Below are 14,362 nucleotides of genomic sequence, written 5' to 3' on the forward strand. Positions count from 1 at the left end.
TAAAACTTCCCCTCTCCTCTCATGCATTTTATAGCAAAAGTTTTTAATGTGTCTTTATTTCCAGTTCATGTGGTGTGTAACATCAATCATTATTGGAAAGAGAGCTAGAAAGTGCCTCTGAAAGACAAAAAAGGTCATAGAAACTTCATATCATCACCATTACAAAAGTCAGATTAGGTTGCCTTTTCTGAAATAGATTATTTCTAAGACCAGCATAATGATCTTATGATCTACCTACTTTCCTTCCTTCCATCACAGAGAGAGTAGAGTGCAGTAGCCATGTTAAATCACCATGAAACTAGTTGGGGTAAACTTTTAAATGAAATTAGGTATATAATTAAATATTGGTATTTTATAAATTCGGCATCAAGTGATACTAGGAAACAGCCAAAGAACTGATATGATTTTTCATCTTCATTGAAATGGTAAGTATAAGGTCAAGGCAGAAAAAATGTTTTTTCATTTACAGTGAAAATAAGTGTTTGTGGGTTTTCTTGACACTTAGCAGCCAACAGAAAAAGAATAAACAATGCATGTTTAAAACTCCAAAGAGTTTTTCCTAGATGATCATGACTTATGATAGTAAGGAAAGTGGTATACCTTCCATCGGCAATTTTAATATTTTTCCTCTATTCCAAGAATTGATTTAGTATAATTATTATTAGGGACTTTTATGTTTGGTTCTGATTGGGAAATAACCAATAACCACTTATCCAAAAGGTTTATTCAATGTCAAGTGAGAAAAAAGTAAAAAGTCTTTGGAATTATTTTTAATTTTTAATTTGAAAAGGAATTTGCTCACCTCAATTTCAAAACCCAATGATGGAATTATTTAAACATCATAATTGTAACAGCATATACATGTGTTGCCTTACCATCTATAAGATGTTTTTTGTGTATATAACATTGAGAACAAGTCATTCTATATGGAGAAGTAGGTCTTGATTCTATAATCTAATGGTAGTCATTTAATACTGTCAAACAAGTAGAGATGCTATGACCTTACCCATTTATATTAGTTATCCATTTGCACTTATATGACATAGCACAGTCCAGAAATTAAGCAAACTACTACACACCTAAATTCTTCTTTATTTGGAACAAACTGTTAACTTCAGTTGTCCAACTTAAGCCCATTTCACATAAGTAAAGTGAATCCAGCTAAAATAAAAATATCTTTTATGCATCCAGTTTATCAGTGACCACCTTCATTTATTATTAGTAGTAGCAAAAGCAGCATTCTGGAAACCCTGTCAGATGGTCCAACTAAAAGCAAAATTAGGTACATAAGCATTTAAAATGTGACTGTAAGAAAAATTAAATATATTCCTAGAAAAATCCTTATTTGGAAATGTTATAACTAGGAAAATGTCCTGAAAAAGTTTCTTCTCCTACTTGGACTGACTCATTAGTAAAAAGAAATTGATTAAAAAGTACAAAATAATTGTTTATATTTCTAAATAAATTTCTGTTTAAACTCCTTAAATCTAGAATGTATACATAAAAAGAAGAATTTTGCTTTAAAAAGTAACATTTTAATAGCATGAGAAAACTTAAATAGCTGCAAAATTTTGATGGCACTTTGGCTGAACTGTGAAGTATCACTGATGAATAATATTTTTTTAATTTCCTAAGAATATCAAGGTACTAAATATGGTAGCCAAACAGGTGTTAACAGAAAGAAAAATCAAATTTGACCCAGAAGGCTCCAATATTAAGGTTTGAATTGAGATCAGTTCATTCCTTTCCCATGGGGTAACTTGTATAAATGTAATTCTATAGTTTCATAAAAGCAGGTCAACTTTCTGTCCCTGGGGATCTTTTGGCAATTTGAAGCATGGAAGCACTGTTCCTGGCTACAAGTTCAAATCTGCATGTACCATACTGTCAACAGTGTGTAAGAAAACAATCAGTGAACTGCAGACATATATTCATCTTTGATTACAGTATAAACTTATCAGAGCATTCTTAGAGGGTAAGAATAAAGGTGTCAGAAATGACAATCATAAAATATTTTGAAACTATTTTACTTACTTATACTTTTTCCTACCAGAAGATGCAAAAAGTAATGTGAAATATTTGTATTTATGTAAATATCTAAATGCAAAGATGAACTTTTTACCAAATACTGTGTACAAGGTTTTATATTTTTACAAAGATTTTTTTAATTCCATAAGCTTTAGATGAAGCAGAAACTTTTAAGTCATCACTGTTTTATAAGCATCTTTCTACATTGCAAAAAAATGTATGCATGCTTGCACTCTTACCGATGACGTAATGACTTGACATATGCCATGGAATTATTGAGAAAGTAATTTATTTCAATTTAACTGGATCTTTACTAGGTGTTTTCAAAGACAATTACAGTCCACTGCAAGAAGTGGTAATACACATCTCCTTATGTAGACCTGCAGATTAACCCACTGACCTCATTCCTAACTCATTTCATTGATGGCAAAGCTTTTAGAAGAGTCTCTTTTCCTTTATGTTATGAAATTGTTTTCCTATCATTTATTCACTGATTCTAAAGGATATGCTTGCTCTAAGTGCAAGAAGCAATGAAATAAACCAATAAAAGAAATAGACCAAGGGCATCAAGCACATTTAGTGTCATTTAATAATGTACAGATTCTAATAATCATTTAATATCTAATTTATACAAATAAAATAATTATTATACATATGTTTTTAAACAGATAATTTAAAGTACATTATCATAAAAAAGGTTTAGGAAAATTAAGCTACGTTTTTAATCACTGCCCTAATAACCATATAGCCTTAAATATTAAATATTTAAAATATTTAAGTATAAACTACTTCTTTAACTCTAAAATTAATTCTATTTTTTCTGTTGTAATTCAGTAAAATAGGAACTGTTTTTTCATGTATTGTTTCATGTTTTTATGAATTACAAAAAGGTAAAATTAAAGCCAACTGTAATTTCCTAAGTTATTTGTCCTGTGGCCTTATATCCTACAGGTGTGTATGTATGTTTGCATGTGTCTGTGTGAATGTATTCCTACACAACATATATACATGTATGTAAAGGCTTTTCTACCAAATGTATGACAATTATTTAAAGCATAATTATAGAGTACAAATGAGCTAATGCTAATACATATAAAAAAATCCACCACAGGATTCTCTAAATTACTGATAAAAATTTTACACTTGTTGCACACACAAGAACATCCATCCTCATATAAAATGTGTGACAGGTAATATGAAAAATGAAAGTGTTCCAGTTTACTCTTTTAAAATCAAAAGGCACTATTTAACTGTAAGTTAATAGTTAAATAACTGTAAGTGCCTAACTCAAGAAGATAATATCATTTTGAAGAATCAAGTTAAATAAAAATCCTAAATTTGAAACATAAAATGGAAAGTAATACTGTTGAATGCATCAGTATATTTTAGCAGAACTATGATGGGTTCAAAGATTTGGTATAACTTAAGTGATTTACTTTGTTCATACATAAACAATATGTTTTTAAAATATAACATTATGAATATAACAGCCTATTTACTGTTGCTATTAATAAAATATCAGGATACAGTTTCAGATTTTAACAAAATACTCCATCTGCCTGATAAGTGAATGTAATACAGTATTTCTTAGTTAATATATTCTAGAGATTTATTTTCATTGCCTTTACTTAAGAAATGACCAGTGTCCCTTAAATGGAATTAGTAAGTATTTACTGCAAATGCTTCTATATGCTTCCATAAAATATCTCCCTTTCAACTAGCACACTTTCTTTCTTAAGATATATTTTGTTTGCCCTTGAAGAAAAATAAGGTTATTTTTTTCCTGTTGTAACTGGAAAGGCAATCTAATTATTTAGAAACATTTGATACCATACAAATTCAAAGATCATTTAACACTGTGACTTTTTAATACTTCATGTTTACCACTCATATACCGCTCATATACCATTCATATATGCTAAGGAAACAAAAACATTTCTCAATTATTCAATGTTACCAATCAACATCAACCAATATACTATGTGGCTTATTGCAGTATTTGCTTCATGAAAATCATGCTTTAAAAGTATATCCATATTTTTTTTTTGTCAAAGATATAGGCTATTTTCAAAATCCACTGCAGGATTCTTAAAGATCTACTTACAGACAAATCAAAGTATATTTATTTATATTTTTCAAATCATAGAAAATATAATCACCACGTTGTACAAATTTTTCTCCCTATCTAACTGAAATTTTGTAACCTTAGACCAACAGCTCTCCAGCCCCTGGTAACCACCATTCTACTCTCTGGATCTATGAGTTCAACTTTTTAAAATTCCACATGTAAGTGATATCATGCAGTATTTGTCTTTCTGTGCCTGGCTTATTTCACTTTGACTTCCTGCTAGAAAAATGTAATGTATTCCAGGTATTGTATTCAACCTATATAATACATTGTTATAGATGCTTCAGTTAAGTACTCTCTCTCTCTGTCTCTCTGTCTCTCTCTCTCTCTCTCTCTCTCTCTCTCTGTGTCTCTCTCAGTATCAATCACCATTCTCTAAAACTTTTTAAATAAGTAACTGGCTATTCAGTGTGTTGCTGTGCTTGTAGTTTACGACACTTCAATATACTTATAACAACAAAAAAAGACCAATTAAACAATGACATAGTGAGATTTCCAGTTTAATGAGTTGTCTTTGACAACTTCCAATCAAGTCACATACATTTAAATGTGCAGAAGAATCCCAGCTTGAAATCCTGGATCGATTCCAAGCCAATTTGGATCAGAAAGCAAAAGGACCACACCTTTTAAACAATGCAGTCATTGGCAAATGTAGTGTTCAATTTAGAAAGAATGAAAGATGATTTTTTTTTTAATGGGTGAATTTGAATGCTTTTCTCTTATAAAGGAAATCTATGTCCAAATAAACCAATACATTTTAAATGCATTTGGTTCAAGGTCCTTGACTTTGGGTCAAGTGGTGATTTGGGTCATTATACATGATGTGACATATATTTTTAAATTGGACATTTATCTGCTATTCATTAAACTAATTTTAATTGTATCATTAATTTGAAAAATAATGACCTTTTTATTGATTGTCTAATAACTAATTTATAGTGGATTGAAAATTCTTTTCATTGTCATTTGTACATTTGTATATAAAGATAATTATTAGCTGCCTAAAACTAGCAACACTGCATACACTCTTAACAAATTCTCAGAAGCCGCCCTAAAAAAAATAGGTATAACAAATAAAGTAATCCATCAGTTAATCTAATAATAACTAATTAGTGGGCCAAATATAAATATCTTATCCTTGGTATTCTTGTTTTCCAAAGCAATAATTTGGTAAACTAACATACTATCCTAATGAAGTCATTCCTGTATGTGACATTTGCTAAAAAGCAAATATCAGCAAATAAAAGTTAGTTATGAGACAGCCACAATAGCAAAAATTACTTTTTACTAGAAATATTTTTGGCAAATTGAAAAGACGGAAACAAGAAATTTGAACAAAATGTTTGCACATAGCCTTGCTATGCCTGAGATGTACATTATCTGTGCAGATCAGAGCCTTTGCTATTACACTTATCTGAGCTCCATTAGGTGGGCTTTTAATTCATAGTTTTCTTCATTAAAAATTTAATTATTGAACATAACAAACATAATAGAGAAGGGTCTCCTTAATGCAGTCCCAAAGCCTGAAAATATAATTGTATTCTTAGCTAGAATATTCAAACTACATATACTATATACATCTATTAATATACTACATGTAATATGTAGTATTTAGACACATGTGTGTACACACACACACACACACACGCACGCACGCACATATACATCTCTCAAACTGGCCAATCACAATGCATTACCTCAGTAAGAAAATAGCACATGCTGACATATGCTAAGGTCATTCTATTTTTATAACAATTCAAACATAAAATGATAAAACTTTATCTTAATTACATTTTTAAATACCCAAGCCAATAATATCAATTTTTACATTTCCTGTTATTCTAAAGATATATAACGTGATGTGACTTTTTGTTGTTGTTGTTTTTGGTGAACAAGCTGAAAAGGAAATACTTGAAAGATAATTTCAAACAAAGTTTAACTTTTTAAAAGAACCAAGTAACAAAACCCTTAAAATAAAAATGTTTAATGAAATCCGAATGACTCACCTGTACCTATTTAGAAGGCATAGTTCAAACTAATTTCTTCAGACAAGGATTCAAAGGGAGACAGTTTACAACCTGTGAGAGTTTAATTTCCTATTATATTTTGCAATAGTTGTTTTCTATGTTGCTAATACAATGCAATCTAAATGACTATGTTACTTGACTGACAAAAGCAATTGTATGAAGTAATTTAGTAAAATAACTTGGAAAGATAAAATAATACTAATTGATAGTTAAAACACAAATTGTTCTTAAAATAACAACTATTTGGTTGCACATTAAGCTAATTTACAACTGCTACTTATATTCTAAAAACAAAACATCAAATGAGAAACAATAAAGCATATTATGTTTTCGTATGCTATTGAATCACACGTAGTAAATCGCCAAAGACAAGAGTGATTTATGCTCAAATCCTGCCAAGACTTTAGTCAATATAGGGTGTCACATCTCAGGGAGTTGGGGGATGTAGTGAGGCAAAAAGAGGGTGGCTAATATTTGTCCAAGTAATTGACGTGAAATTTAGTAGAATAATCCAAAAAAAAAAAAGCAGATTTGGACTAAAAAAATGAAGATTTTAAAATCATGTGTCAAATGTGAATACCAGAATTTTTCTGGAGGAAAAAACCCTGTCGTGTAGTTTATTTTATATAATGTTTGAAGCTTCACAAAACAAAATATTATATGTGCAAATCAAATTTCTTACATCAGAGCATTAAATGTGGAGTTCAGAAAGTAAAGTATCATCATAACCATGTTCACTTTTAACAAAAATAACTACGATGTTATGAGAGACTAACTCCCAGAAAAACAACAGGTTTGAAAGAGATTATCCAAATAACTCAACAACTTATATCCTGCAGTATAATTTGATTTAACAAGGTAAATTCTAGGTTAGAATATTCTTATATTTTATTCATATACTAGTTATTAAAGTGTAATTTGCTAACACTTTTAAAGCATACAGAAATAAGTTGTGGGACCAAGCAAACTTTCATATTTAAGCTTTAGTCTTCTAATTATGCCCTATTCTTTTGAAATGATATAAAATGAGACATTAGGCGTTATTGGAAGCACTAATCTACTGCAATACAAAAACTTCAAAAGCAGAGTCTCTTCATTTGAAGCAATTCTTTTAATTTCTCTGTGCCAAGTATTGTAATTATCTGTTAGAAGTGAATCTATATTTGTGTTAAACTTTCTATATCAATGCATAAGTCTGTGTCACTGAAAAGCAGGCAACAGGGCAAATGTTAAATAAATATAGACTGGTTCGGTTTGCCATCTTTATTAAAACTCCTAACCAAAAAAAAAAAAAAAAAATAGAGTGAAGAATTGGAAAATATTTTGTACTTCTTACACTACAATTTCATTCATATATTACTACGGAAACATAAAATTCTTTCAATATTTTGTCCATGGATGGTATTTTAAGACAAAAGAATTCTGTTTGTGAATATATATATGCACCTATAAAATATATAAGAATAACTGGAATCTACTTAAGTTAAATACTCCTCAAATCTAGGGTTACTTAGAACCTACATCACAATCTTGTTTGAAAGATCCTGAGACAAAATTATCTTCAATAATAAAAGAAATGAATATTTTAGATAACATAATAAAACAGGGTCGCTTTTTTAAAACCTGGATTCATGGAAAATTGAATCCTAACCCAAATCTACAAAAAGGGAACTGACTCATACAAACAGAGATTTGACCGTGTACATAATTACTTTTCTTTTTTTGTTGTTGTTATTTAATGGTAAGCAGTTAATTAACTGACCTCTGTTGCAACAGCCAAGTTCATGCAACTAATGTTTAGTTTTAAAATAATAATTGGAGGAAGCTGATCAAGGACAGACTTTGCCCTTTGACAACTTTTAAATATATTTCCTTAGGTTTCTTTCATGTTTTGAGACCTTTATTTTTTAGCTTTACTGTCTAGCAGGTGATAGTCTCTTTTTCATCTCCTTGTGGTAATGACAGATGGCTTCAACATTTATTCTAGTTTTCATAGATAGCATACTAATGCAATAGCCCCAAGCAAATTAAATCCACTCTAAGATTTGCTACTAACTTACTGAGAAACTTTGAGCAAGTTTATGAACCTTACTTTTCTGTAACATCATTTTGGTTCCTCAAAATCCCTGGTATTATTATTCCATGCTATTAAGAGAGAGATATAGATTCTGTAAAAAGCTGAGAGTGCTAAGATTTGATGTTTCTCATTTTATATAAATTATAACATGTACATGTATAAATTATATACACACATATATGGGTGTATATATAGTACTTTTATATAGTTTCCCTTCTTGCTCAGCTTCTCTTATACTCTACATAAATTACTCCCTTAGCCTGTCAAGTAGCTAGAGGAAAAAGAAACCAAAGTGAAATAAATCAATACATCTAGGTGAATAAATAAGGTTCTTCATAGCAAAGATATAAACTGGACTTGAGTGAAAAAGTAATCAAAATTTTATAAATGCAAGATGCAAAACATTTCAAAGCTTTCAAAGGTAAGAAATAAGACAATAATGCTTATTATAATCATTAAAAATAATAATATAAGGTAAACAGTATATTTGGTGAAAGAGAGTTCCATTACAAGTTCTCAATTTCTTCAATCAGTGGCAGAGTTAGGAAAATCAAGGTAAGTATTTGCAACTAAACACCTTCTCAAGTTAATTACTACAATATTGCATGTATTTAAGTTAGAGTAAGCTTTTTTTAGTTGACATATGATCAAATTCAATACTAAATAAACAAACTTACTGCCTTTAACTTAAACATAACTTGAAATAGGGTTTTAGAGCAACACATGTAATTGCAAATTATTAAGGCCAGGTGATTGAAACATAATTACAGTAGTGATGAGATATTTGTGAAGAGATAAACAGTTCCACTGTATTTGACTTATCTTGGCTCTGCAAGTTTAAACTCCAGATCTGTTGTTAACCTCAGGAGGAAAAAAAACTTGAAAAAAAAATTTAGTTAATAACTTTAAGAATATTCTCCAACCACATGGTGAGGACTTAAAATCTAGGCAAAAATTCAGTGAATAAATCAAGTTTAACACTGATTATAACACTTATTATAATGCAGTCACTGAAGGAAGTTTTCTCCAGCAATTTTGTGTGTTTACGTATGTGTATGTGAAATGGACTTTAATTATCTAGTATCTAGTGTGTTGTAAGAAACACATAAAGAGGATTCCGAGGAGAGTAGATGTTTGATTACTAAGGAGGAAAAAAAACAGTAGCGATTCACCAATTTACTGGATAGGCAGACAATTTTATAACTATCATATCTGAACTAGCTTCAAATTTCACCTAGCTTTCTTCGCAACTCCAGAACAATTTTTCTGACCTGATTCAAATAGATTTGGGGCAAATATTTTATATTCTGCACGACCAAGAGCTCCAATTATCTGAGTAAATGACATTTAGTGATCTTGCTTCCGCAACCCCCACTACCCCCCATCTTTACTGCCACCTGTCCATACATTTGGGCGCGCGCGCATACACACACACACACACACACACACACACACACACACACACACACAGAGCATTTACCCCCAAATAGTCGAAGGTTCAAAGCCCAAACACACCCATGTCCCATGGAACGAAGGGTACCTAAACACGGAAAAGAATTTCTGGCTAGGTCAGGATAGGACATTTGCTGGACTGGAATTCGAATCTTTTTCTTTTCTCAGCCTTCTCGGGCACAAGGCGAGAAGTCTTTCTCCATGGAAAAAGAGCTAGCGCTTTTTCAACACAATTTCCTTCTGGTCTCCTTATTACACTTCCCTTCCACCTAAGTTTCCCTGTCTCTGCGGGGGCACACACCAACTCCGCTCCTTCTCTCAATCTTCAAACTTATTTGGAGGGCACCGAAGTTTCCGCGCAAATTTTGCGCGCAGTTCCCACGTGCCCGCTTCAGGTCTTCAACTTTCCCTATTCTCTTTCTCCCGGAATCCCACTCTGAACTTTTGCCTCTGCACTTCCTTGCAGCGAACCGTGGGGACAAAGCGGAGCTGTGAAAGGGGGTGGAATGATCATCTCTAACCCGAAACTGACAAGTTGCCCCACTCCCGCCCCCTCTCGGTAGATCCTCCCCCACTGAGCGTTCATTAGCATAAAACTGGTCTGGCTGGGGACCGGTCCCGCCGCCTCCTCGGTGCGCGCGCTCTGCTGGGCTGGGGAAGCCAAGGAACAGAGTATCAGGCCCGCTCAGCATTCCAGTGCAAAGTGTGCACCTGCTCGCTGCTTAAGCTACTAACCTTTAAGAAAAGAGAAAGAAAGAAAGAAAACACACTTTGGAGAGAAAGAGACAGAGAGAGAGATCGAGAGAGAGCGCGCTTCGTGGCTTTCCTTCCTAATCTCTCCAGTTCAGCTTCCATTGAGTCTCGGGCACTCGGTCACCTCCCCCTACCGAAGAAAACCTGCTGGTTGCCCTCGCATCTGCCCCGGGGCCACCGCACCCCTTTATTTCCTTTGCACACGCACTCACTCACACGCGGACACACGCACACATGCGCGAACACACAGACCCCTCCCCTCGACGGGCTTCCCCTCCGGGCTTCGGAGCTCAGCTCCCCGGAGCTCATCCCCCGGGATGGCCCCGGTCTCTCAGCCTCGCGGGTCATTTCCCTCCCGACCTCAAAGTGCCCTCCTTGGGTGCTGGCCCGCTCCCTCGCCTTTCCCAGCGGGCCCCTCACCCGGAGCGCGTCTCCCCGCTCCCCGAGCCCTGCGGAGCAGGTCACGACCTCTCCCCGCCCCTGGGACGGCGCTCGGCGCCACAGATCAGCCCTGTCGGTGCTGGGAAGCGGGCGGTGGAACCCAGGTCCTAGGGAGCGCACGAACGCGGACGGCAGCGCTGAGAGGGGTCTCCAGGCGCCCGCGCGCCCGGGGCAGGGGGCTATGGCTCCAGGAAAGACGCCTTCCTCCTCCGGCTCGTCCCCTCCGCCCCGAGGCTCGGCTTTTCCCGCGTCCCACAGCAGCCCATCCCCGGGACCCACTGGGCAAGGGGCGGACCGGGCCGAAGAGCGAGGTCTGGGCAGGGTGAGGTGCCAGCTTCTCAGGGGTCGGGCGCGGCTGGCGAACCCCGAGCAGGAGAGGAGAGGGCCGCGCTCGCCGGGGCGCGCGGCTCGCGGGCGCGCAGAGCGAGCGGCGCCGGGAAGGGAGCGAGGGCAGGGCGAGCAGGCGGGTGGGAAGGGGCCCGGGTGGCGGGGGCTATCCCCCGCGACTCACCTTGCGTTGGTGCAGTCATTATAGAGGGTCTCGAAGTCCTTCCTGGAGATGAGTTTGCAGCGGTTCACTCCTGGCTGGATGGCGCCCAGTCCCCTCAGGATGCGAACCTGTTCCACATTGCACACCACCGGCGTGATCTCCAGCCGCTTCAGCTTGGTGTAGACCGTGTGCAAGCCCCCCACCAAGTGCTTCAGGAACAGGTCGAAAGCCTGGGGCAGGCAGATCAGCTCGCAGCCCTCCACCGTGAAGGAAGCCACTTTGGCCCCCCTCAGATCCACCATTTTGCACTCATTATTCTGGGGGGTGTTTTCCACTGGGGACGGGGTTGAGTACACGGGTTTCCCGGGGAGGGGGCCGCAGCTGCTGCTGCTACTGCTGCTGCTACTACTACTGCTGCTGCTGCTGCTGCTGCTGCTACTGCTGCTGCTGCTGCTGCCGGTGTTCGCGTTGATGGGGGTGCTGGAGGCGACGCCGCCGCCAGCGCTGATGCCGCCGCCGCCGCCGCCGCCGCTGCCGTTGCTCGCGGCCGCCAGGCTGGGGTTGCAGTTGCTGCCACCGCCGCCGCCGCCACCGCCGCCTCCGTTGCCGCCGCTGCCGCCGCCGCCTCCGCTGCCGCCGCCGCCGCCGCCGCCGCCGGTGGAGGTGACTGTGGCCGCCGCCGCCGCCGAAGCAATGGGCTCCGGGCGGAACAGAGTTGGCCCAGAGGACGCCGGGGGTCCGATGGAAGGAGCCGGAGACGAAGTCGCCGAGGAGGTGGAGGTGGTGGTGCCAGAGGAGGAAGCAGACGTGGAGATTGGGGGTTGAGGGGGGACCAGCTGGGTCGGAGGGATCAAAGCCGCCGGCACTGCCATGGTCACATATAAGGGGAAACAGACGGAGGAGAAACGAGGGGAAAAGTTGCCACACACCCCCGGGAGGGGAAGGGGAAAAAAGGGGGGAGAAGGAGCGAGGGGGGCAACAACAACAACTCCAGGAGAGAACGAGAAGGAGAAAGGGAGAGAAGGGGGAGAAAAGGAGGTGAAGGTAATAAAGAGAGAGCGCAGGAGGGGCGAGCACGAGAGGCGCTCTGGAGAGAAACGCACAAAAGTGTCCCGCAAGTCGAAATGCGAGTCCTCTCCGGGGGCTGGGATCGAGGGCTGGTTTGGGGGGGAAAGGGGGGAGGGTCGGCTGTTGTTGTGTGGGTCCCGGTCTAGCACAAAGTTAAGGATGAAGGTGAAAAGGAGGAGGTTTGAAGGACTTGGGCTCTCCCTGGCAAGTACATTGATCAAAGATTGAGAGGGGAATGACAGAGAGAAAATGAGCTGAAAAGTGCAGGCTGCCGGCTGGACGAGTTGTTGTTGTCACACGGTGCAGAGGGGAGGAGCTCCGGAAACTTGAAATACCCTTTGAAGCCGCAAAAACCTCACTCACTAGTATTAACCCAAATTATCCAACCAGGAACTCGGAGCAGAGACTCCGAGAGCGCGAGACACTGGAAAGGGAGCGTGCGAGAAAAGGAGGAGGGGAGGGGGAGGATACGGAAAGAAACTGTGGGAGGGACGGAGAGGAAAAGCCAGGGACACAGAAGTGGCGATCGGAAAAGAAGAGGGAGATCATCTACTTCTCTTCTACTACTACCGTTAGATTGCATGTCTCACATTCCATTTCGTTCGCGGCGACTGGTAATTTTTTCCAAAGCTTCTTAACAATCGCCCGCCAACTTAAACAGGAGCCAGAGCGCTCCGAGCTCTCCTTCAAGGATTTAGGATCCATCTCCACGCGTTTTGGCAATGAGCTAGAAATGAAAACACAGCCCCCACTTCATAATTGTTCAGAAATTATTTTGAGGAAAATTCACATGTAAGCAAAGCGTAACGTTCTTTTGCATATGATTGTTTTATTTCTCTACTAAATTATTTATATAAAGATAGTGAAAAATTCCAGGACAGTTTTCAAGTGGTGAGAAGAAAGTCAGTCCGAAATCGCTTAAGAATAATGGAAAGCTCGGTATTCAATTCCATATTTCCTAATAGGTTGTGGAAAGAAATGCTTGACTTGATGTGGATGATTTAGAATAACTTCACTGTCGCCCCAAAAGCCAGTCAGAAATACCTGTTAAACCTAGAGATGCCAAGGAGATAAGGCATCCTTGAAGATTTAGAAAGTGGAAAAAGGCTTTTCTTACCCAAAACTCTGTAATTAAATCACCTGTCTTACATAGTAACCAACTATCCTCATGTCCTTTAAGACCCAAGGCCAGCTGCTAATGTGTTTTTTGGACAACACAATAGTTTTTTTATTTTTTTCATGTTTGAAAAGTGCTGCTGTAGTTTTGGAAAGTCCTTTTCAATTTGTCAGTAAATATATGTTTTGTAAATAATGAGAAGAACAAAAACAAAGCTCACTAGTTGACTTGTAAAGACGAGTAGCTGTGCTTAAAACAACATGAGGCTGAGTTTAGACTGGACTCTCTTCTCCTTTCCTTCCTCTTTCCTTTTCTTCTTTTTTCTAACTTGTTGCATTGAGATATTTATTCAAGGATTTTTGACTAACATATGATTTGAAAATGGGTCAAATCTATTTGCTACTCATATCTCCAAGTATCTTCAATTAGTTAGCCTTTGAACCGGTCTACACATGTTCATTAAGTTTATAAGATATGAAGCAATGCTTTAGTATTTGGCAGATTTTAAAATAAACTATTAGTAGAGGTTCACAGTGTTGGGAAATTTTATAATACAATTTTCACCATTCTGGTGTTGAAATGATCTCATTTCTCTTTATCATTTTAAGCCTTTGAACTCTGTGAATCGTAATGTCAAAAAGTGCAAGAACTGTCTACCGAGAAATAGAAATATGACACTATGGACTAATTAGTGTATGATTTTACTAAACTTTTTGGGACATAGCAGTTAAATCAGGAGGCTTTCCTGGGAGATGAGAATTCAGAAAATCGATTGTTGCAG

General features: G+C 37.9%; 1 protein-coding gene across 2 annotated transcripts in view; it reads right to left on the reverse strand.

Annotated features, from left to right (window-relative positions):
• The window catches only part of DACH1 (dachshund family transcription factor 1), a 435,030-nt gene extending 422,329 nt beyond the window's left edge, over positions 1-12,701 (reverse strand). For both annotated transcript variants that reach the window (XM_015439332.3, XM_005585987.4), the window contains exon 1: positions 11,418-12,701. In XM_015439332.3, the coding sequence (XP_015294818.3) occupies positions 11,418-12,268 (851 nt within the window). In that variant the 5' untranslated portion in view covers positions 12,269-12,701. The remainder of the gene's footprint in view (positions 1-11,417) is intronic.
• Between the last annotated feature and the right edge of the window lie 1,661 nt (positions 12,702-14,362).

The sequence above is a fragment of the Macaca fascicularis genome, chromosome 17 (assembly GCF_037993035.2).
Source record: "Macaca fascicularis isolate 582-1 chromosome 17, T2T-MFA8v1.1".
In the NCBI taxonomy this organism is placed as follows: Eukaryota; Metazoa; Chordata; class Mammalia; order Primates; family Cercopithecidae; genus Macaca; species Macaca fascicularis.